Here is a 25,154-nt window from a genome sequence, read left to right on the forward strand (position 1 = left end):
TTTTTTTAACCTGAACAATTTACTAGTAGCTAAAAAGTCATGTCTCCTTGCAAAGTCAATTCAGCTCGTGTTACTTGGAGAAACTGCAGTTCTTGAGGTTAATTTAAAAGGCAATAATTCTTCAAGCATGAGACCATAAAAAAGAAGGCTTAGAACATAAACTGGTGGGGATTGGATTCAGGTTTTTAATAGGTATACAATGCATATTTTCATTTGCTCACATAGTCCTTCTTGCAGACAAACCACTCAGTGTGGCAGGTTGTGACTTGGCCAGGATTTATTTAAGCTTTGTTTTTCCTGAAGAGCCAGTCTTGACTTTGTGTCCCTTAGAACTGGCCAGTTTAGTTTTGTCTGCCCAGAATCTAAAGGTCTAGTTTATCCCATAGTTTGTGATGACTGGCACACTGAATGCAAACTCTTCCCAAAGTCCCTTGCCATAGTGGAAAATTCAGATATCATGGTGTTTAAGAACTCAGGCTCTTTAGAATTGAGACTTAGGTTCAGATCTGTTCTGTCCTTTACTAGTTGTTTGACTTTGAAAACATTACTCAGTCTTTTTAAACCTTAGTTTTATCTATAAAATGGGCATAATGAACAGTTACTTCAATGGGATTTGGGAAGGATTTGGTGAGATATATGAATAAGGGCACTAAATATCCCATATAGAAACGTGCCAAATGCATAGTAGCTATTCTTTTTTACATGTGAAACTGGATTTGAAAATGAGTAGCAGTGTTTACGGAATCTCTGGAACGAGTTAAACATACATTTAGCAATCCTGTGACTTTCGTGATAGCAAACCATGAAACATTTTTAGTGTCCATTGTACTAATTACAGATCATCCACAGTTTAATTTATAACAGGAAAAAAAAAAAAAAGGAATGGTTAAAGCTTGTGAACCTGAATTTGTTTATTTTTGTCCCTAAAGACAAACTAGTTTAGAGTTACTTGCTTATTAAATGCACCTATTCAGATTAAAAATGTAAACTGTTCAACAGTTTATTGAGTAATATTAATGTGTTACGTCCATGATTGGTAATCATCTTTCAAGAAACTTACTGTCTGTCGTAGAAACACGTACTCAGAAAGAATGCAGTGATCCTGGTGGGGTGGTGCCATCTGCAATCCCAGTGGCTCAGAAGGCAGAAACAGGAGGATTGAGAGTTCAGCTAGCCTCAGCAAAAGTGAGGTGCTAAGCAACTCAGTGAGACCCTGTCTCTAAATAATATACAAAATAGGACTGGGGATGTGACTCAGTGGTCAGGTGCCCCTGAGTTCAATACCCCAGTACCCCCCCCCCCCAAATGTAGTGATATAATAGTCTACACATAAAGAGAGGGAGTCACTTGGGGTGTTTCTGGAACAGGGAACAGAGGTGCCTGTGTTAGCCTGGTAGGAACACTAGCAGGTGGGGAGAGTAGCACCTAGATCTAGGTGTAAGTTAACCTGAGAAGTGGCCATGCACAAAGTTGCAGGGTCAAAATCCAATACTGGCACTTGGATTTTGTGTGTGCATCTTGCTGGGGTTTAAATCTAGGGTCTTGCACGTGGTAGACAAGTGCTCTTGTATTAAGCTCTACCACAGCTAGTAGCTGAATTTGAATTTAAATCTAAGAATAAAATTGACTAAAAATGGCCAGAGTGGATAAATCATTGAGGGAGAATGCACAGATGTATAAATGAATGTATGGAAAATAGCCACAGCCAACAGGGGGTTTGGGATCTGAAAGATTTAGTGGATTGGCAGGGGAAGGAAGGGGAGAAGACATGGCTGACACCAGGACAGAAAATGGCAAGATATAAGAGCTGTTTTCTCATAATTTGAATTGTTGAACTCCATGATACCCCCTAGTGCTTCCACCCTGCTGTATGATGAGAAAATTTTAAAGTTTTCCACACATAGAACATGCTGATGAACTGGCTGACTCACTTTACTAATGGAATTGGATTGGAGAGATGCATTTTTTACCCTTTACATTTTTATATTACATACAGAAATGTGAAGGACGCATGGCAACAGTGACATGTGAAAAGATCTTTTAAAAAAGTCAAGGGGAACTGAGGGTGTAGCTCGGAGGTAGAACTCTTGCCTAGCATGTGCAAAGCCCTGGGTTCAATACACAGCACCAAAAATAAATACATAGTCAAAAAGAATATTGGTAAGAACACTTGAGAAAGATGTCCTTTATTATTCTATTCAGTTGAATGTGATTTTTACTTATGTTTTTATTTTAAGGGAATTTTAAAGGTTGGTAACTTACTAATTCATAAAAACAATGTAAGCATTTTAGAATGTTTAGAACATGAACAACCCTTTGTTTTTTAAAATAAGGTAAATGTTTAGCTTCCTGAGAGAGGGAAATGGAGAACAAGAGGAACAACACACATGCCCCTGTACACACAGAAAAAGGAGGGGCTAGGGGAGGGGGAGGGGAAGTGGAGAAGGAGGAGGAGGAATTATACCAGCCTCAGGCAGACATGAAATTATCACTACAAGGCAGTATTTTGTTCTCTCTACAAGGAAAGGAAAGAGAGTTTAGATGTGGAAAATCAGATTTTGACATATACATACATGAAAGAGAATTATAGCACATTTGGCTAGTAATTTGGAGTCTAGATTGATCCCTACCCTCAACAAAATTACCTTTCTTTTTGACAAACAAAACAAAAAAGCAATCTGTTCATGGAGGTTTATTCACTTTCTGTTTCAAAGTACTTCTCAAATGAACTATTTTTTTCTTAAGCAGTCACTACAAATTCACCATATCTCTCATCAAATTGCAACTATTAGATAAGTGTACAAATTAGCATCATAGTGAGAAAACATAAAAGAAATAAATGCATTGGCCTGGAAGAGGTGCCGTTTTAGATTGTGGTGAATGGGAAAAATGCCATGTTCAGCAAAGATGCATAACTTCTAACCCCCAGAGCTGGACCAAGGCAGTCAGCATCAATCACAGGTCCAGGCAGACAAAACTAAATAGATCAGTTCTCAGAGGCAGAAAGACAGGACTCGAGAAGAAGGTTTTGTTTGTTTGTTTTATATCAGGTTTGGAAATGGGGCCCAAAGCAAAATTTGTCCCAAGTTCTAGAGGCCTTCTGAACTCCTCAGCTCTTGGAGATGGATTACAAATGGATTTTTTAAACCTATATCCATCTTTTTTTCCCTAAAGATGTTCCTTCCTATAGACATCACTAAATATTAGCTGTTGAAGTAGGGACTAAAAGTGATTTTACAAAGAATGCAAATCTGATTAAATAATTTAAAAAATAATCTGGACTGGGAGCTGTAGCTAAGTGGTAAAGCATTTGCCTAACATGCAAGAGGACCTGGGTTGGATCCCCAGTACTGGGGGGAAAAAAATCCAAGAGCTATTCTTCCAAAGGGAAAAAAACAACACTGAAGTGCTTTAACCAATACACAATGAACTTACCTTCCAGCCATGAGCAGGTGCACCTCATTTAGATGAGTAAGTAGTCTTAAGTGCACACATTGGTTCAAGGAAGAAGTACATTAGCTGAACCTATTATTTGTCTATGTCTTCCAGCCAAAGGTTACTGGGAACACACCTGTAGTTGAAAACGTGGGTTTATTGCTCTTTGTAGCAAGGGAAAACACACACTATAGAGAAATGTGGGGTGTCTGAGTGAGAGAATGTTAGGATTATTCTAGGATATGGATTTGGGTTGGTTGATTTGGAGACTGCTCAGGATTGCCTGCTGTCAGGAAGTAGGGTGTGGGGAAAGTTGTATTGTATGGAATGAAGTGAAGCTAAGCTGTAATTAATAAATATGTTTATGCATCCCAGCACAGAAGGTGCTTTGGTCATTTTTGTGGTTGGGACAATTCTCACCTTTTTTATGTTCAGACATGGTTATAGTGTGGTCTTGTTTTTGTTTTGATTTTTCAAGGTCACTTAGTGGACGTGTCTGGTGTTGGTATTCTATAAAATTGTTTATGTTCTGTAGAACATCACAGTGTAGTTATGCTGAGCCAGCTCCTAGCAACACAAAGGCCTGGTTGATTGTCCAGGCCAGCTGCTATCTGTCATGGGCTGCTTTTCCTTTCTTAGTAGTTAAAGAAATAATGTGAAATCCAGAAAAGGAATTTCTCAGCAGTGGAAGTAGACCAAGACATCTCAAAGCAAATGTTGGCAGTGTTCAAGTACCATGCAAGAGTGAGCTACTGTCTATTTTAGTACCACATTTACATACTTTAAATATCCAACTTCTCTGACATCCCCAGTTTTCATATTCATCAAGGAACATTCTATCTTGAATTTATCTTTTTGTGTGTGCTTTCATAGAAGATAAGATTTTTCTGGTTTCTTTAACATTGTATTCCATTTACTCCTAACAAGAAATCATGCTTTATATTTACATTCATATGTACTTATGCAGTTGTATGTATTTAAATCTGTGTGTTAAGTACCGTGACCATGACCTCACTTTCCTTCCTTCTTGCATTCTGCTTCCCATCCACAGCTGAAATGGGAGACAAATGACAAGAAAGCCCATTGATGTTATCACTATAATTTAGCCTTCTGGGCTCTATGGAGAGGGGTGGAAAAATGTAAAGAAGGGAATTAGAGGGGCTGACTTCTAAGTCGTCTGAATATAATATGGTCACCCCTGCCATGGGGGAAGAATGTTGCTAGACCTTTCATAGCATGACACAGCTCCTCACAAAACCCTTGATGTACATTGTGTCCTCACAAGAACAAACAGGACAGATGGAATCCCTGTGTTCCTGAAACTTCCACAAGAGCAGTCAAACAATGAATACATATATAGTTTCCAGCCTGTTCTGCCATTCTTTCTGTGCACCACTCACCAGCCATACAAAACTACCTCCTGCCTCTTCCAGCTACAGGGAATGGAAACACATAGAACTCACATCAGTTCCTCTTTACTTCAGCCTATTGACTGACCCAAGCTTAATCTAATCTAGCTGCAGGGAAGGCTGGGAAACGTAGCGTAGATTGATTTGCCGAGTACCATTGCCTCATTTCTTGGAGCATTTTTTTTTTTTTTTCTTACTTCCTTGTTTTTTTTTTTTTTTCCCCCCTGTTGAACAAACTTATAACATGAAGTCTGCCAGTCAATTGGGGTTCTCTTTTTTTGCGGTACTGGGAATTGAACTCAGGGCCTTGTGCTTGTGAGGCAAGCACTCTACCAGCTGAGCTATCTCCCCAGCCCACCTCTTGAGACTTTTTGAGAAGAAAAGTGACACGAAAAGAGTTTGTATTATTGGGCTAGTAGACATAAGCTAGCAGTACTTAAGCCCCTACATGCAGCTTAAAAAAAGTTTGCCCAGTGTGGTGGTACATGCCTATAATCACAGCTGCTCAGGGTGCTGAGGCAGGAGGATCACAAGTTCAAAGCTAGCCTGGGCAATTTAGACTCTAATTTCAAAATGAAATGAAATAAAAATGGCTGGGGGTGTAGCTTAGTGGTAGAGAACTCCCCTAGCATGTGTGAAGTCCTGGAATTGATCCCCAGCACCCCCCCACACCCAAAAACTCACACAAAACCTCCATCAAGCCAGTATGCAAATGTTAATCTCGTTTAAAAAATATTCATTTTGTTTTTGCTGAAGGAATCTTTGGTAAGAAGTTTATAAGTAGGTTGTAAGAGTGGAGGTGAAGAACTCTGAATTGTTCCTTTGTGCTACTGTTCATATGTTTCTGTATGCCAGTCATTGAATTTATTACCTCTGGGCTCCAGATTGAAGCCTCAGAACCCTCTGAGATAACATGTGAAGTTCCTTCAGGCATTTTTGCATTATAGTAAGCATGATGTGTTCTCAGTAGAGGACACAGGGGCATTACAAGAGGAAAGATGTTTTGCCATGAAGATAAGGAATAAAGCACACCATCTGGCTGCAATACTGGTTTCTTGCAATGGAAGCAGGGTAGTGACAGACACTCTAACTGGCAAAGTCCAAAATATTTACCATCTGATCTTTCAGAGAAAATTTGTTGATTCTTGTTCTATTCTTAGTAGAAACAAAAATTAAAAATTCCCCTAACCACAATGCTTCTATTTACATAACTGATGTCCTACTAGTTTTTCTTCTTAGGTGTGGTATTTTCATGTTCTTCTTTTTTTAAAAAATGGACATATATCTCATGAAAAACTTTTGAGTACAAATGTGGATTTTAAAATACCTCTGCCTTTGATCTGTGTTGTTCTATAATAAAAACAATCTTGGGAAATATTGGATTTGTACTTGGCTTGTATTTTACTTCCCTTCTCAATTAAGAAAGCCTATGAGCATTTTTTAAGGTATGATTTTCTCTGCAGTAAATTGCTAGGTACAGTACCTTTTCACTCCCAGAAAAAAAAGTTCAGCCTTTATAGAAATACTATGTACGGCCTTTTCTTTTGTGGGTGATGTTATAAAGTCAACAGGATTTTAGAGCCACACTTTTGTCCTGCCACACACCTTCCAGGCTTTTGCCTTCCTTTTTTTCTTTACCTCACTCTCCTTACTGGGATCAATCACCCTGTCATTCTCCAACTTCTTCTCTGTGGCTATTGCCTCTCTGTAAAGTGTTTTGTATAAGCAAAACCTCTCCATTAGCAAATCCCTGCCCATCCCCCTTTGCTCTCTGTCCTCTTCATAAATTACAAGCCCCTGGCAGAGGAACAGAAGTGGGTACACAGCTATTTTGGCCTCATAAAAGTTCCAACCCCAATTTTTGTCCAGTTCTGATTTCTGAAGTTATAACTGGCAACCTCTCCCTGACTCATTCATGCCTTCCTGAATCTAGGACCTAAATGTGTAAAAATTATGTGTAGCTCTTCTTGGTGAAATTTGAACCCAGTTAGTCAAGCCATAAGGCTTATCCTCCCAATAATTTCTGGTTAAAGGATGTTTTCAGATATTTTAACTCCTAATCTGAGTCAGATATAACGCAGGTATGTAGTGTGAAGGAGTTGGTGACTGTGATATCTAATGGTCTTTAGAAATTATTTGAATGCAATAAATTTTTCTTAAAAAATTAAATAACCCTTCACAGCTATAAATAAGAAGTTATTTTAATAAATGGCACAAACCAGGAAAAACAAGTTCAAGAATGAAGACTGATCAGAACCTTGAATAACATCTTGGGTTATATGTTGCTTCATGTCATGGCAGAGTTATTATTGTGGGAATCCTTAATTCACATTTTACAGCTCCTTAAAACTCAGAGAGTAAAAGTAATTTCAAAACCATTTTAAGGGGCAATTATTGTGTAACAAATCAATGATTTGTTAAGAAAACAGTACCAAGTCTATCCACATACCTGATTAAATATTTGTATTCAGCTTCTATTTCATATCAGTGACGTAACCAGAGCAAACCCTTGTGAAATCACAACATAAATTATGACCATAACAAATTTACCCAGAATCAGAACTGTTAATTTCACTTTCCTGCAAATGCCCTATACAAACTAAATATGTAGGATTTTACCACTGAAATAATTTTGAAAAACTTGCAACATATTAGGTAACACCTTTAAAATGTCAAATGCTTCCCTACATTACTTGAAACAAGAAATCTCTCCCAGAAATATAAATTTCTAGCATGATTATCTGTCTTTAAGCATACACCCACCATAGGAATGAAGTAATTCAGACTTCAGGGATGGCACCAGATCTAAGAAATCTCCCACATTAACAAGTGAATTAGGAGACCACCCCACACAGAGCACACCTGGAATGTAGCTTTTGAATCACCTCTTTAAACAGACTTTAGGATAGGAGTTCCCTGTGTTTCTCCTGATAGCAGAGCAATAAAACTTTTTCCTTTATCTCAAAAAAAAAAAAAAAAAAAAAAAAAAAAAAAAAAAAAATTCAAGCAAGAACATTATAACAATACTGCAAATACAGACCAAATTGTTAATGAAATGTAATTACATTGATTTGATAATTGTTTAATTCTTCCATCTAAATGATTAAAGATTCAATTCACCTGCTGACCTATATTACACTAAAAAAACTAAATGGTCTATTTAGTACTTCAGCAGAATTTGCTTAATCTGAAAGAACAGATAACTTCTAAGCAAAGCCAAACACATAAAAGATTTCAGATTTTAGAGAAATCAGCTATGATAAAATAATAGCCTTATTGTATCATTGCACTACCTTTTAGGATATCACCAATCTTTGCTGGGATTTACACAAAAAGTCATTTAAGATACAGTACAAAGTAAGGTGTGCTTAGCCTAAATAAACACAATCTATACATCATGTGTCTATCTCTGTATAAAATACACAATAGGGCCACTGGCTCAATCATGAGCACTTTTCAAGTTGCAACACTCTCAATGTGAAATGGTGAAAACACCTGGTGAGTCATCTCCCAGGATTACGAGGAATACTATGAGAAGTATAAAAAGTATTTTGTAAAAAAACTGATACCAATGCTAATTAATAGTTAGGCATTCTAATTAATGTTTAATCAAAAAACACATACACTTCATCATCCAAATAAAGGAAAAAGTAATCTTTTCTGATTTTCTAATAGCCTAGAAATGGTTTAAAATGGTCTTTGCCATTCAATTAATATTAGTTCACAAAGTTCTGGAGGAAATGAGAAATCTTTGAGGGAAAAAGACTGTCATTCAGCTGAGTGTGAGGGCACACACCTATAATCCACGCATCTCAGGAGGCTGAGGCAGGAGGATCATGAGTTCAAAGCCAGTCTCAGCAATTTGGCAAGACCCTGAGTAACTTAGAGAGACCCTGTCTCTAAATAAAATACAAAAAAAGCTGGGGATGTGATTTAGTGGTTAAGGTCCCCTGAGTTCAATCCCTGGTACAGAGAAAAAAAAAAAAAAAAAAGAACCGTCTTCTAAGCAATAAAAGGTTGAGTCATAGTATTTGTAAAACCTCTCTATTTTTCTAAAGCCAATATGATAATCTTGAAGGAAGTTATTTTTTCTTTATCCCTTAAAATTTAAATTACTTTTTACCAGATTTCAATAATATTCTGTATCTGAAACAATAATTCCTTAAACTCAAGTTTTAAATACTTGTTTCTTTTCTGCCCATTTAAAACTAATACTGTTTAAACATTACCAGTAAGACAGAGATACCTTGGTGTAGAACATTTTATTTTTTTTCCATGAAACACTCAAAGTTCATATCAGTGGGAAATAATTTTAATCAAAGAATTGTACATTTTCTTCCCGCAAATCCTGCTTTGTACTAGGAAATGACATTGTGATCCATTTCACTACAAGTAAAATATTACAAAATATTTACAGGAAAATATTAAAAATAACTCAAACACAAAAGGCAAGATGAAATAAACTGGGTTTTCAGAAATCTCTACTCCAGTGCCCACAGCACACAAGAAGAGAGTCAAAACAAATAAGTAACTAAGACTCCCCTGATCACAAATTTCCAAAGAACTGGAGAAGGGGAAGAAACTGGATGAAGATGGTAGTGTGAAAGGAAATGGATGTTAGCAGCACTGCTGCAAAAGTCAATCTATCTGCATGAAATACCCTCTTATGTGCAGTAAATTCTGAACAAGGCTAAACTTTAGGATATTCCTTAAACTGAAATTAGAAAATACCCTGACAGTGGAAGTAGCTCTTTCACTAAGTTTAATCAGAGCCTCTTGCTCCATGAACCACTGTTGTGGACAGAAGCCTGTTCTGGCATCAAAAGCTGTCACAGCAGCCCTTCCATCTCTTTCATGAAAGCTTCATAAACATCATCCTTAGTTTGTACTGAGACAGGAACAGAAGGACCAGATTTGGGGGCTGCTTTGGCAAGAGGCACAGCAGAATCATCCTCTGACTTTCTTTGGGGAGTAGCGGTAGCCCCTTTATTCTCCCGACGTACCCTCAGTGCAGTGGGCACAAATCGGGTAATCTCTGCCTTGGGATTAGTGATCTGTGGCTTGGCACTGATGGTTGCTGTGGCTTTCTTCTCAATGGTGGCTGCACTCGTATCATCCGCCTTGGGTCGCTGAATCAAGTTGGGTGGGGCACTTAACACCCCCGGGTTCGGCAAGGGAGCCGGTGGGAAAAGCCCAGGTGGGGCAGGTCCAAGTGGAGGCACCAAAGGTGGGCGCATCATGCCAGGGCGAGGTGGAGGGATGCCTAAACAAAACAAAACAGGCAGGATGAACACTAGAACCAATACAATTTAAATGGTATTAAAGATATTTAACAGAGGTGGACAAAATTATTTTGAAACAGAGCAATTTACTGAAAATAAGCTCAACTCATACTATCTGTTATTTGAAAGTTAGAAATATATTCTGATAGTGAAGAATAAAACAACATTCATCTTCAGTCTGTGCCCCTGTACTTATAATAATGTTTCATCCTAACTAATGATTTACTTGAAAATATAAAGCAAAATCGATAATACCAATTTGGTTCCAAATTCTACTTCAAATCTGATGGCCCGAGATGCTATTCTGGCTATATAGTGCAGATGTTATTAAGGCCAAAGTCAGGGGCTGTTCCCCTTGCATTATTTAATTATTTCCATACAACTCCCACTTCAAAAAAGAGCAACTCGGTGGGAAGGAAATAAAAATTTGACTTGTAAATGGATATGGAATGATAGAATGTTACTAATCAAAATCCATCACCATTAAAAAGAATTCATGTCAACTGACGGTTTAGACATAAAACAGTCATATATTAAAAATTGCAGATTTTAATTTTTTCAGATACCACTTTTCTATCTACTACTAAGAAAGAAATCAAAATCCTAAGCTGAAGTGTTCAAAAGAAGACTTTCATATTAAACTAGGATATTCAGTATACAGTAAACAAAACAAAACCCAAACCAAATCAAACCAAAAAAACATTTGCCACATAATAGAAGCCCACAAGGAAATCAGCAGCTAAAACTCTGCCACTGGGTAGAGGTGGGGAAAAAAAAATCTCCCGTGATTTTAAGCTTTAAGTTTGTACTCGTGCGTACACATGGAACAACTTCATAATTACAACTATACTCGAAAAGCAGAAAAACCTCAAACAGACAACCTAAAAGTGGTCTTTGGTTGGGAGAAATCCCCCAAGTGACAGGCAGAAACAAACGCAAATACCCACTGAAAGAACTCTACTTCAATTCAGGGCAATAGTAACTGCAGTGGATGCAACTGAAATGCGACAATGTATCTATGAGCAAATAAAATGTACAGTAGTTTTTGTTATAGAAACTGAAAGCTTCACCTGGAGGTGCAGGGGGAGGTAGCCTTGGTGGGGGTCCCCGAGGAGGAGGGCCAGGAGGCAGACCTGGAGGTGGACCTGGGGGAGGGCCAGGGGGTCGGCCTGGTGGTGGTCCTGGAGGTAAAAGTCGTGGTAAAGGCCCTCGGAGTCCTGGCATTCCAGGAGGTCTCAAAAATGGAGGCGCCCCTGAAAAGAGGAAAATTATAAATTAGTGTCAAACGTTACATGAAGTAATAATTGTGGTACAAAGGCAACTCAAATATTATTTGACATATCACTTTAACTCCAAATTAGATAACTTTCAAAGCTCACTGAAAACACATAGAAATAGAATTCATTCAACAAATATATACACAAGGCACCAGAAAAAAGGTATTAGACTTGTTATGGATCATTTTATTCATTTCCCAACATCAACGACAAAAAGAAAATAATCAGAGCTTTGCTGGGCTGGAAATATAAAAAGAGGTGAAGAATTCTTAAATGGTTCCAGTATGAACTAAAAATGAGATATAAAGCAAGATGTTTTAAAAACCCTATAAAATTCATTAAGATATAGACAAAGACCATTGAGGATGATGTGAGATAGGTTATTTTGCTTTATACTAATCAGAAAAAGGCTAGCTCTATTTAAGACAACTTAAATGGCTGACTCTAGAATGAAGAACTAAGATTATAAATAGCCAAGAAGTTCTCTATGTTGTTCCAAATCTTTTATACATTTAAGCTAAACACTTAGCAGACTAATTACCTTTGTCTATATGAAATAACTATAACTAAAAACCTATCAATATTACATTGACATTCAACAATTTCTAACCTAAGATGAAAATAAGATAGCACTAACTGTGCTCCAGTCCCACCAGCTACCAATTTGGAAACGGGTCACCCTATGTAATACAAACCTAAAGAAAGCACAGTTACACATTCAAGTTTCTGCTGGCTATAATCAGAAATAAGAACCTTGAAAAAGGAAGGGCTCTGATAAAAACAAACAGTTGTCAAAAAACAGTTGCAAACAATGCCTTAGGAATGAACAAGTTTCATTTACCCTTTGAAAATCCTTCATATGGTAAGTGAATTCCATTAAGAGGAAACAAGAAAATATCAATACTGATGGTGTATGATGTTTTTTGGGATGATTCCATTCTAACCTCATTAAATACTTATTCACATCATTTAAGTGCTTACCTGGAGGTGGTCCAGGAGGAAGGCCCGTGGGTGGCCCAGGAGGTCGTAAAGGAGGAGCGGGTGGTGGTCCAAGAGGAGGTGGTCCTGGCATGGGAGGTGCTTGTATCTGAGAAGGAGGAACAGACTGTGGGGGAGCCTGCTGCTGTGAAGAAGCAGTAGATGTGCCATCAGAATGAGGGTCCTCTTTATGCTGTTTTTGTGATTGTTTTTCTGCTTCAGAATCATCGGAATCATCTTCATCATCATCCTCTGAAAATTCCTCTACTTCCCGTCCTTCCTCGGGGATTTCCTGACCTGAAAGAAATTTTTAAAACACATAAACAGAGTCGAATCATTGTTTACAGCCTAGATAACTGAGGACACATGCTCAGTAAATATGTTCTTAAAATCAACAACCAAATAGTCTTCTGTTCATCCATGCTAGTGTAGTGCACTGGAATAAACCCTGGCTTACGGACAAGACAGAGCTCGATTATTTAACGCTATGTAATTTGGGGCAGCCTACCTAATGCTTTCAAACCTTAATTTTTCTGAAGGATAAATATACTACTTACTTCAGGGTTACTGAGAAACTAAAAAGAGAAATGTACACACAGCAACTGTTAAGAGAAAATACCAAAAGGAGATTGACCTTTCCTGCCTTACCCGCCATACGAAGCATCATGGCTTGAAGAGGAGTCAGTTCCTTCATGTTCTTCTTTTTCTTCCTTGATTTTCCAGGCATATCGGCAAATCGTACACTCAGACCTAAGGGGCAAGGGAATGGGGTGAATAGGGATCAACAGTAAATTCAATAAATGTTCATCATGTAATAAACATTACATATTACATATGACTGCAATCCATAACTTGTCAGGATGCAAGTGCACAGAGATACCTGTATTAAAGATAGTAAATGAAATGCTAACTGATGGTTAATATATGCTATAATGACAAGATTTATAAAATTAAAAAACGTAAAGAATACTATCAACATCATCATACCAATAAAACTGAATACCCAGATAAAATACATTAATATTCAATGTAAAATAAAAGCAAATGAATCCAGAAGAGTTTTATCAAAAAAGTATATCATAAACATGTAGGGTTGGTCCCAGAAAATGAAGATGATTTAATGGTATGAAAGGAAGCAATGTAATTCACTAAAATAAACAGCTTAAAAAGAAACAAATGAAAAACTACCTTGCTACTCTAACAGATGCTTAAAAATTATGACAAAAAAAAAAAGAAGACAAAAACCATAAAAAAAAAAATTAACAAACTAGAAACAGAAAGGATTCTTAATCTGACAAAGGCTATCTATCCACTAGACACTGTTATACATCACACTTAAGGGTACACTAACTAGCAGGAGCATTCTGAGTTGGTAAACATTTGAGGAGGATGCCATGAAAGCAGGGCTTTAGTTTGTTTATCCTATATCTATAGTGCCTAGAAAAATGCCTTGCATATAGTAAAAACTGAGTAAAAATTAGCTGATGGAAAGAGTACCAGATCATAGTTGGGATAGCTATTTTCAGAACATGTGGGCTAATGAACATATATAAGAACAAACAGGTGGCAGAAAAAGAGGAAAATAAGGCAAGAGACTACATAGTTTCAGAGAATAATGGGATCAGCTATGGTTGTAACTCTTTTCTACTTTCTAGTCCTAGTTTCCACCTAAGAATCTTCTATAATTTTCCAATGTCAGCTCTATCACTTTTTAACTAAATTTTTCATTTGTAATCCTGGTTTTTAAGAAACAGCAGGGAAAAAAAATTATCATCATTATATATTAGCATTATATACTAACATAGTGTAAGAGCACTATGTTACAGGCAACCAAAAACAATCTCAAAAGCAGCTCTAAAACTATTGAGGTTTGACAGAACTAGTATATTTTATGCATTGCTCACTACCTATTACAATGCATAAAATTTTTTTGACCAACATACATACATTATGGTTGAAACATGGTTCATGATTCTACTTATAGATGTACCTGAATTATAATTATGATCCTGGTTCACATAAGACACTACAAACAGAAAATTCAAAGGGATTCCAATATAGACATTTATATAAACTCATTTTAAGCTGGGAGTGGTGGTGCACACCTATATTCCCAGTGACTTAGGAGCCAAGGGCAGAAGAATCCAAGTTCAAAACCAGCCTTAGCAACTATTGAGACCCTGTCTCAAAATACAAAATAAAAAAAGGGTTGTGAATACAGCTCAGTGGTAAAGCATCCCTGGGTTCAAACCCCAGTACCCGCCCTCCCCCCCCCCCCCCCCCAACACACACACAAAGCTTACTTTAAAATGACAGCAATATGGTCATTCTCCTTTCCTATAGCATATCATGATAGTATATCTTTATGCTGCTAAATAGTTACCTTTTTACCCCAAAGTAGACTGCGTATCTTTTTTTTTTTTTTTTTTTAAACTACATACATTCAATAGTATGTCAAAAACTTTCAAACTATTTATATAGCTAGGTGCAAGGCTATAATCCCAGATACTCAGGAGGCTGAGGGAAGGAGGATCACAAGTTCAAAGCAATTTAGCAAGACCCTGTCCTAAAAATTAAAAAGGGCTAAGGTTAAGAAATTTAGGGGCTGGGGATATAGTTCAGTTGGTAGAGTGCTTGCCTTGTAAGCACAAGGCCCTGGGTTCAACCCCCAATACCCCCCCTTCCCCCCCCCCCCCAAAAAAAAAAAGAAATTCAGAGGTAGAGTGCTCTTGAGTTCCAGCATCACCACCAAAAAGGGGGAGAGGCTGGTATAAAGATGAATGTAACTCTGATTTAGGAGCTTCAGCTATGCACCATTTATTGATCAACATCATGGAATGCTCATCTGCACATACCTGACTTTTTTTCTTCATTATTGTCTCTCTCACTATCATCACGGTGCACAAATTCATCCCCCTCACTTTCTCCATCTGATCTGTCAGTGTCACTATCATCAGTACTGTCATCATGCTTATCCTGATCCATGTCCTCAGGATAGCCATCATCTTCACTGGTACTGGAAACATCATCATCATGACCCCGTTGAGCTGAAAAAGGAAGAAAGCAAGCAAAAAATACTATTAGATCCTCCACTACATGGTCCCAGAAATGCAGAAAATCATGCTATGTAACTCAGAATATAACAAATTGCTTAAATAAAAATACTGCATATAATCTCAGTGATTCATAGAGTCTGACATATTTTTATTGGTTAAGTTTTCAATACTTTTTGGTTATGTAAAATTTTTTTAGAGGTTCAAATTTGAAAATACATCCTATTTAGAATAAATTATGCTTATGAGTGTCTATACATAATGAGTGACTATACCGTGATGTTCCAATCTAATGACAATAAAGCTGACGTATTCAAGTCTTAAGGGACTGTTAATAAGAGTGTGACATCTCTAACCACAATAAACATCTCTAGATGTTCTTATGCCTTTACTTGGGCAGATCCTATGATTTATCCATCTGTATACACATCAGCATGTTCTCATTTTTTTCTTAAGTTCTGAGAGTGGTTAACAACATGTTAAATGGGGTCAACATGAAACATGATGGTGAAACAGTAAAAGAATAGTCACTCCTTACCAAGTTCTGGACTATACAACATGTCTTCATCTCGCCTACGAGGGGGAAGATCTAAAGCAAAGCCCACTTTACGGCCATACATCTGCATGACTTGGGGAGGAGGTGGACCAGGTGGAGGGCCAGGAGGTTTTCTGCCAGGGGGCAAACGTGGAACACCATGTCCAAGAAGAGGAAGGATAGAAACTGCTCGAGTTGGGGGTCTATAAGGAAAATTTGATTGTAATCACAAAATGGTAATGAGTACGTATGTACACACACACACACACACACACACACATATATTTTCTCTTCTAAACAATTTTCAGGGAATTCACATTTAATCAAACATTTCACAGCTTACATCATCTTTTATTTCTCACTGCATGGCACTCCACACTCAAAAGGTGCTTTTAATAAAAGCTGATTATTTACTGCTTCCTTACCCATAGGCTGAGGTCTTCTTAAGGATGGAGGGTGGCTGGGCACCAGGAAGTGGAATATCCTGGATCAAGATGTTGGAAGGAGCATGTGGCATATCCGGCAAAGGAATACTCTCTACTTCCACATGCTGAGCATTCTGAAACAGAGAGAAACTTGCAATAGTAAGATATGAAAACAATCCACAAATTTAACACCAAAAGTTCATGTCTGCTGTATCATAGTGTGAATTTATCTTCCAACTTAAATACATATCATGAAAAAATAAGAACCAAAAGCCTCAATACTGCCAAAACTTAAGTTAAAAAACTGAAATATTGGGCTAGGGTAGCTCAGTGGTAAAGTGCCTGCGTAGCACATGTGAGGAACTGGGTTCGATCCTCAGCACCACTTAAAAAAATAAAGATATTGTGTCCACCTATGACTAAAAAAAAAATTTAAAAAGAACTCAGATATTTATCTCTTTCTCTGAAAGAATGCAAATTTAGCTGCTTTTTTTCCTCTCTTTATTACCAGATAATTCTTTTTGGATATGATTTGAAATAGCTGCTGTTTAGAGAAGTCCAACTGTAATAAGGCTACCCCTATTTAATATCCTAGACAATATTATATATCAATTAGCAAATGGTATGTACCCAGTGGCAGATTTTGGGTTCAAAAATTATTTTGCCTTTGTTGAGTTTTTACCCTATATTATCTGTACCATGTTGTCTTAAGTTGCCTCATGTGCAAAAAATGGAACCCCCCAATACCTAACTTTACAAAAATGTCATTTAGTCCTTTACCTCCCCATTTTAAAAGTAAAATTTACAATGAAAGATACAAATTCAGTAAGATTTGACAAATGCATATACTTCACACTCCTTTCTGATCAATCTCAAACTCTATCCTAAGGCAACCACTGTGAACAATGCTTTTCCTCCGTAGATTAGTTTTGCCTGTGCTAGAATTTCATACAAATGAAATAATAAACAGGAAAGAAACTCATCATGTTTTTGAAATTTGTCTGGGTTCTTTTAAAACTTTCTTATCCTGGGTTGTTTTGTGTATCATTAGATGATTTCTTTTTATTGCTAAAAAGATTCCATGGTATATTAAGAGTTTGATTATCCACTATCATTATTTATGGACACCTACCCTGTTTCCAGTTTTTAGCTGTTACTGTATTAAATTTATTCCTATAAAGACAAGAGGATTAGATTTTCTGGCTCAAAAACTGCATGTTTAGTTTTTTAAGAAACTGACATGAAGAGGTTTAAAAATGATCAATTGTCCTCCTTAACATTTTAGCTTCTTTCTCAAGAGAAACTTTACCTTGACAGCATCAAAATATTGGCTAAGTTGAGCCCTCTTCTGTTCATATTCTACTTCCAGCTTTCTCAATTCTTTGTAAATATCTGGATTCTCTTTTTCATAAAGTCGTAAAATACGTTCAAAAGTTTCACGCAGCTTTTTACGTTTGTCTTTCAGTACTTTCTCATTTAACTGTGGCTGTTGCACTGGGTTAAACTCTGGAAGAAAAAATAGATTATAAATTATAAACAAAAGGTTACTTCATTCAGGTAATCACAAATTGTAAAGTTTAATAAACACCTTCTGGAAAAAAAATTGGATCCAGACAACCATACTCTTTAGTTTTATTCAAAGACCTATAATATTTATTAAAATTCACACTTTTTTTATTTTTTGGTGCTGGGAATCAAACTCATGGCCTCGTGAATGTCTCTGAGCTATACCCCCTAGCCTAAAATTCCACCTATTTTAGATGGCCATTAATTTTATTTTCATTGCTCAGATGCCATCTACTTTCATTTCACTATAATAGAAATCAATTTATACCCCTCTATGCTGAAAATCTGGTACAGTAGTTTCTACCAGACAGATTTGGTATATAGGCTACACGAGTCCTTTAATTCCAAAATCTTAATTTTTTTAATTTGAATTCCCTGGTCTTTAACTTCTTCTTCTGGTGAATGAGGACATTAATTATAACAAAGCTCCGATGGTAAAAAGGGAATACATTAAAATACTCAGTGGTGTTTGACTTACCACTTCTATTATTTTTATAATGGATCTATGTTCCGTGTCTAACTGGCATATAACTCTTTCTCGCCCTAATTGATCATGTGTCAATATGGGGTTTAATTTCAGGTACTCTGCCCCCAAGAAGGGTTTAAGACCTCAGTCCTGCATGGTCAATTGTATCACCCCCATCTTCCTTTTTAATACTGACTCAAGAAATTGATGGGCCCATGATGCAAACTGGATCAGATCTTTTCCTGAGATTTAAAATGTAAATGTAGAAGTTCAACGGCAGTATGTTGAATGACACCAAGAGAAAGCAGACTAGACATATGGAGAGTCCTGATGATGATTTCTGGGTTTTCCCAGAGGGGCAGTTTCACTTGAGGATTTCTTAAATTATGGAAACCAATGCATATTCTTTTTTCTTCTTTTACTAGCATGTACTAAAGTTTTATAAATGTAACCAGTACCTAAAGAACAGTGATTTCTTTTCCCTTTTCTTAAATAACAAATTCGATTATCTTCTCTCCTAAATTCTATTAACTGTTAACCATGGTGATTTATTCAAATCTAGGAAGTATATTCTTACAGCATTCCTAGTGTGAGTAATAAGTGTTGAATGCATGAGTTTTAATCCTAGCTTTGCCAGTACATGGTAGTGACTCCGAGAAAGGTATGGATTCTCTCTGTGCCTTTCCTTATTGTAATATAAGGACAATACACCTATTCTAAAAAGTTGTCTAAAGGATTAAATGACAAGATAGACAAAATTTGGAGCAATCTGTTGTTATCATCATCTCCTTTTAAAAAAATACATAATGATTTTGGATTATTTAAAAGGGAATTCTGTGATACCCTAGGGAAGGGAATAGTTCCTACTGACAGAGACATCAGGTGGACTCAGTTACAGCTGAAACTGGAAAACACTTGGGATTCTAGTTCAGACTATTTGCAAGGACTCTCCATTATTTCAGAAAATTCGTAATATCATTACCCCACATGACTACACATTTTCAAACTGCATTTAATGCATCACTGAGGAGTTTCACCATACCTCTCACCTACCAAACCTGTCTGGATAGCTCTGTAACCAAAACTTGCAAATATCACTTTAAATCGGTAAGGAGCATGCAGGAGGAGAGTAGTATTGGCAAAAAACTGACAGTTGAAAAGCACATGGGTGTTAACAGATATTTCTGCATGTTGAAAAACCTCTGTTTTAAAAAGGACAAATAAAAATTCTACACATTCTAATATTAAAGGTAGCTGGATGCAGTGGTGCATGCCTGTAATCCCAACAGCTCAGGAGGCTGAGGCAGGGGAATAACAAGTTCAAAGCCAGCTGCAGCAACTTAGTGAAGTTCTGAGCAAATTAGCAGAACCCAGTCTCAAAAAACAAAACAATAACAAAAACAACTTGAAAAGAATTGTAGGTAGAAATAAAATTTCTAGTGTCAGGTGATGATTTTCAAACAAACAAAATGGTACCCACCTAGGATAGTTCCACTTAAGTATTTTTGATGCTACAATGGTGAAAAGTTGTCAAAGTTCAAAAGAAACTGTTGAATACCCAAACAACTGTTATGTTTTCATTTCTAGTACTCAACAAGTTACATGTCATATTCAAAACTTTATTCCAAAAAGAGGCTTTAAGTTTGATGATTTTGCCTAACTAAAGTTTATGTAAGTGTTCTGAGCACATTTAAGGTAGACGAGACTATGCTATGATGTTCAATAGGTTAAGTGTTATTAAAACCATTTTTGATTGTTCATATTTTTAATTTTTGAGAGGTTTATTGGGATGTGAACCTACTATAAGTTGAGGAGCATCAGTATTTGATTTCTCTTCCACATTCTTACCAAATGGTCAACTATTTTTTTTTTTATATTCTCATTGGAAAAAGGGGAAATTAATTGCCTTATGTTCACAATTGCCTATATTTACATTTTATATGGTTAATTGCCAAAATTAAAAACTAAATGTGCCAGACGATAAAACTCCAAGGTGATTTCATAAACCCGATTTGTATTCTCTTGAAAAATGAGCTGGTCAGACTGGTCTTTTGTTACTATATAACCACAAATAGCGCAAATTAAATAATAGCTACCCTCTTGTTTTAGGATATGGGCTCTTCAGCTTGCAATAGTCTCCGACCCCATCTCTTCATATTATCTCCCCAAAACTAACACTAAATCTGAGTGTCAAATGACATCATGTTGTTCTGTTTTTCTTAGGCTTATGCGGCTTTACTCGTTATCTGCTTTTCTGTGTGTATCAGACAATGATAGCTGCTATAAAATCTTGACTTTTATAAATTCTTACCCATTTCATCCAATTTCTCCATGTCCCGGATAATCTGTTTGGGATCTTTCATCTTCAAAACGGCGGCTCGTACCATCATGCGCTGTTTTTTGTTCTTAGGAAAATAAAAGAAGAGCAGAATGTTAAGAAGCTGGAAGTTCATGAGTTTTTATTTCAGCTTATTTCAGGAATCCGTTTAAACAGAATTTTGAATTTCCCCTTCATTTCTGATCACTTGTGTCAATTGCCAGATAGAGCTATGCATTTTGTTTTTTTTTTGCTCTCAAAAAATGCTGACTTTAGTAAAAAAAGATGTGCTTTTTAAACACATACTGCTTTTACCTTGTGAAATCTTTATTAGTGACAATGGACTTTTTTTAAAAACAAAAGTTGCAGCTAAATTAAAAAAAAATCATAGGAAAAAAGCTTTGCAAGATTATCACTAACCAATAAAAAAGAAAACACAATTGGAAATTATTAAAAATCTGAGTGCCCTCAATGTGTTAAAACATGATACTAAAAGGTTATTCATTTCTTATTCTGCTGAAGTACTTCACTGCAATCTCAATAGTTAATCATGAAAATGAATAAACAAAGCTATCAAGCATCACATTTATTTCCATTCAAATAATCCAGTAGCTTTTAATAAAACCATTATGTTTTGAAAAGCAGCAAAAAAGAATTATTGCCAGGCGCAGTGGCACATGTCTGTAACCTCAGAGGCTCGGGGGCGGAGGCAGATGGATCATGAGTTCAAAGCCAGCTTCAGCAACTTAGCAAGGCCCTAAGCAACTCAGTGAGACACTGTCTCTAAATAAAATATAAAAAGGGCTGGGATGTGTCTCAGTGGTTAAGCGTCCCTCAGTTCAATCCCCAGTACAAAAAAGGATCATTGTCTAAAGTATTTTTTTAACTCACTAGGAAGTAAAATCAAATAAACAATGTCATTATAAACCATTATAAATTTATCTGCAAAGTTTATAATAAAAAATTTCTGGGTTAGTAAATCTTCTAAAAATTTTTATAAAAAGCATAAAGCATCTTTTCTGGCAAGTAATTGGAAATGTTATTCTGAAATCTACTAATCTCAAAATATAAGATGTGCTAAACATCACTTATAGCTATACAGGATGTTTCTGAAGTCGTACCTTTTTTAATTCTCTTTTTCGGGCTTCCTTTCCTTAAAAGAGGAAGAGATAATACAATTTTTAATCTTGATGAGAAAAATCCTCTAATCATGGCAACCCCAAATATCAGACATTTAAGTTTCTTAGAAAACAATTAAGAATCTTAACCAAAAAAGTTAACAGAAATACTAAATAACAGCTGGTAAAACCTAATTTGTTCAAAACTCCAAATACATAAAAGTTTTTAGTCAATTCTACTTTGTCAAGTCAATATGGGTACTAATTTATTAGCATATTTAAAGTTTTAATCATGTGCCCACAAGAACTAGATGATTTTATACAATTTATTCTTCCTATCACTGGTCTTATAATTAAGCCACAATGAAACAGGTTCCTTATTAATTGCAATTTTTAAGATCCTCTACTTCATTCCACATTGATGGACGCTTACGGGCTTGGTCCGTAGGGTTCATAAATTTTCCACTCTTGGTGGATGATGTTGATCTCCGTCCCATGTTGACAATATGTATGGTTCACTTATTCATTTAAAAATAATAATAAACAAACCTGCAAAGACAAAGAAATAGATTACTTTTCCTATACTGATAACATTTCTTTTTTTTAAGTTTCCATCAATCTCTGGGAAGAAACACCCCTTTGATCATGAATTTTGTGAGACTGTTATCTTTCCTTAGTTTTGACTTTAGTATCCAAGAAAGATGGCCTCAAGTTTTTGACCACAAAAAAATTAGATCTCTATTAGTTTTTAGAAATGTAATAAGTCTGAAGTTTACTTTATCATTAACTCATTAACATTTTCTGTATAAATCACAACATTAATTCTGTCAACAGGAAAAAATCAACTAGAAATGTTTTAACAATATGACACAAATCACAAATAAAAGCAGTTACATTCTCCCTTTATTTACATGTAGGGTAAAGAATAATAAAAAGGAAATAGGGGTAATGAATTTGGGCTTAAAGACAATAACTTCCCCTTGCCCTTCTCCATGTTTTTTGACATATATGTTATATATTTCCTGAGACAGTAAAAACTCACTAATTTAAGCAATTCATGTCAGATTTAGTTCTAATCCAAAAAGAATTCTTGACTCTCAAGTAAAAGCTTAAAACATAACTAAAAATGCAAATATCCAAAATCAGTATTATAGTAAGAGAATTCTCAAAGACTTCAACACTGAGACATATTTCTCTTACTGGAATCTACTTGACTCCCAATTTGTTTTTCTTAAGGTAACTGAAAGTGATCATTGTGATAACTGTGTTTAGGGAAAATATTTTTAAAATTAAAACTTTTACTTACATAATTTTTTCCTCTTTACCTTACCAAAATGAAGTTTAGCTTTTGGAAACTCAGTCTTTCCAAAAATAAAGGCTGATAAATTAGCTTTCTTTTTGAAAGCAGATACTTTTTCAATAGTGGGAAAGGGAAGATCATGAGGCAAATTTTTTTGGTAGACAATACACTGTAGCTTCCTTCACCCTCTTAAAATTTTGTCATACCAGTTAATACGTTTCACCAAGTGTTTAACTGCCCCTATTTCTGCTAGATGTTTCAGAGCTGTTCCAGAGGCAATTATTTTACCATATCAAGTGATCCCTTCTTAGAAAAACTGGGGACGTGGCGAAGGGGCTGGAGAATAGAAAGTGGTTGGTTAATGGGAAGAACCAGCAAAATGTTCAAGTTCTTATATCTTCCAGTGCCTTTATCTTTTGTGTTTTCCCTTCTCAATTATCCTCAGGCCCATATTTTGACTCTCTTCTCCCACAAGTGAAATACAGGCCAGACAGGAATTACAGAATTTTTACAGAAAATCGTGGAGCCTTGGTCTACACAACTTTTCTGTCTAGAAGCTAAAAGTAGAGGCGATTGAGAAATCAGGCCAAAAACCGTGGGGAATTATAAAAAAGTCAGAGGCTTCAACGGGACGGGGTCCAGGTCCACCAGAGGAGGCAACAGCAGCAACTGCCGAAACCATAGCGACGGTTGATACTGACTCGAGGTACAGGACGTCAACCTAAAGGCAACCGGTCAACGTGCTCAGGGAGCAGCAATAACCCACCCAGCGAAGTAGTCACGCAGCCGCAGGCCTCTGTCCGACACCAGGCCCAGGAATCCTCTAGTCTGCGGCTCGAAGGATCCCAACTGGGAAGAGGAAGAGCCGGGCAAAGGGGCCTGGTGTCCCCAAGGCAACCGCGCGGGCCCTAGGAAGGGACCGGAGAGATGAAGAAGCGGAGTAAAGCAATCCATGTACTTACAGTACTGCTGGGCTCCCAGGACTGCGAGAAGCGGGTAGGGGACGATTCCCGGCCCCTTTCACTTCGCAGGGGCCTTCACCTCTACCTCTCGGTCAACCACCTAGCCACCGCCATCTTGAAACCTCGCGCCCCACCGCCATCCTTACGTCACTTCCTACCCGCGGGTGGAAGATCTCTTAGCGTTGCACTGTAGTGGAACCTTAGCGCCCAGGAACTACGGGACCAGAGGCTCTTCCGCTATAAGAGAATGCCCAATTGGTTGATTGTAGGCTAAGAGCCCGCCCACGTCGATTGACACTTTGTAGTCCAATAAGAATAAGAAAAAGAAGGTCGATATCTGATTGGCTGATTATCTTGCCTCTGGAGCCGGAGGCGTTTTGACTAAATCACACCGAGCTCAGCCTGTTGAGCCGTGTGATTCCGGTGCGTTTGGAAAACGGAGAGGTGTTTTGCCCTTTTTTCTTTCTCCCTGAATTGTGTTAATTGTTGGAGTTTCGTATTTTTTATAACGTAAGCGGGTGCAATCCTTTGTGAGTGTCGCTATTTGAAAACGAGATAAATAACACTTGCCACTGAGTTTAATGTGCTTTGTAAGCATCAGGTCATCCCATGTGGGCTTCTAGTGCGTCTGGGATTCTGTAGTGGCTTATCGACATAGAACGTTCGTAGCCCTGAACAAATAAATCCACGTCAGTTTTAGAGTCTCACATTGATAATCTACAGGATCGGGAGAATGTGGTGATACACTTGCAGTTAGTTTTAAATTTAGAGCGGCGAAATATGTATGTAGAGATACATTTGTATTTTAAGTTTACAGGTGGTGAGATTGATGTATTGGCTCCCTTCCCGACTGACCTTTTCACCAACCGCAAGACCTCTATGAGGTCACTATACATACGGGATTGCGCACTTCTCTCTAGTCTTGCTCCTTTTCTTCCCCTCTATACCCTTTTCCTTAAGACTCCTTTCCATCTTCATAAAGGTAAGTTAAATGTTTAAGAATTCTGCTGTGTTTGTGATCTTAATCTAAG

General features: G+C 36.9%; 1 protein-coding gene and 1 long non-coding RNA gene across 2 annotated transcripts; both read right to left on the reverse strand.

Moving 5' to 3' along the window:
- Positions 1–5,067: 5,067 nt before the first annotated feature.
- On the reverse strand, positions 5,068–6,213 carry LOC306661389. Its single transcript, XR_013763869.1, has 2 exons — positions 5,203–6,213; positions 5,068–5,114 (listed from the first exon to the last, which is right to left on the reverse strand). It is a non-coding gene; the product is annotated as an uncharacterized lncRNA (long non-coding RNA).
- An 814-nt stretch (positions 6,214–7,027) lies between these two features.
- WBP11 (WW domain binding protein 11) lies at positions 7,028–24,283 on the reverse strand. Its single transcript, XM_079142192.1, has 12 exons — positions 24,124–24,283; positions 22,295–22,410; positions 21,865–21,896; positions 20,738–20,831; positions 17,704–17,900; positions 16,395–16,528; positions 15,973–16,172; positions 15,237–15,428; positions 13,030–13,131; positions 12,385–12,678; positions 11,197–11,379; positions 7,028–10,107 (listed from the first exon to the last, which is right to left on the reverse strand). The coding sequence occupies exons 2-12, from the start codon at positions 22,356–22,358 to the stop codon at positions 9,674–9,676; spliced, it is 1,926 nt and encodes a 641-aa protein (XP_078998318.1). The 5' UTR covers positions 22,359–22,410; positions 24,124–24,283; the 3' UTR covers positions 7,028–9,673.
- Positions 24,284–25,154: the final 871 nt, after the last annotated feature.

Source organism: Sciurus vulgaris, assembly GCF_902686455.1.
Source record: "Sciurus vulgaris genome assembly, chromosome: 5".
Taxonomy (NCBI): domain Eukaryota; kingdom Metazoa; phylum Chordata; class Mammalia; order Rodentia; family Sciuridae; genus Sciurus; species Sciurus vulgaris.

Coding starts and splice junctions, on each gene's coding strand:
- WBP11 (XM_079142192.1), bottom strand. CDS start 22,358: ATGGGACGGAGATCAACATCATCCACCAAGAGTGGAAAATTTATGAAC. Junction 21,897..22,294: donor GAACCCTACGGACCAAGCCC/GTAAGCGTCCAT, acceptor TCCTCTTTTAAG/GAAAGGAAGCCCGAAAAAGA. Junction 16,173..16,394: donor AAGAAGACCTCAGCCTATGG/GTAAGGAAGCAG, acceptor TTTTCCTTATAG/ACCCCCAACTCGAGCAGTTT.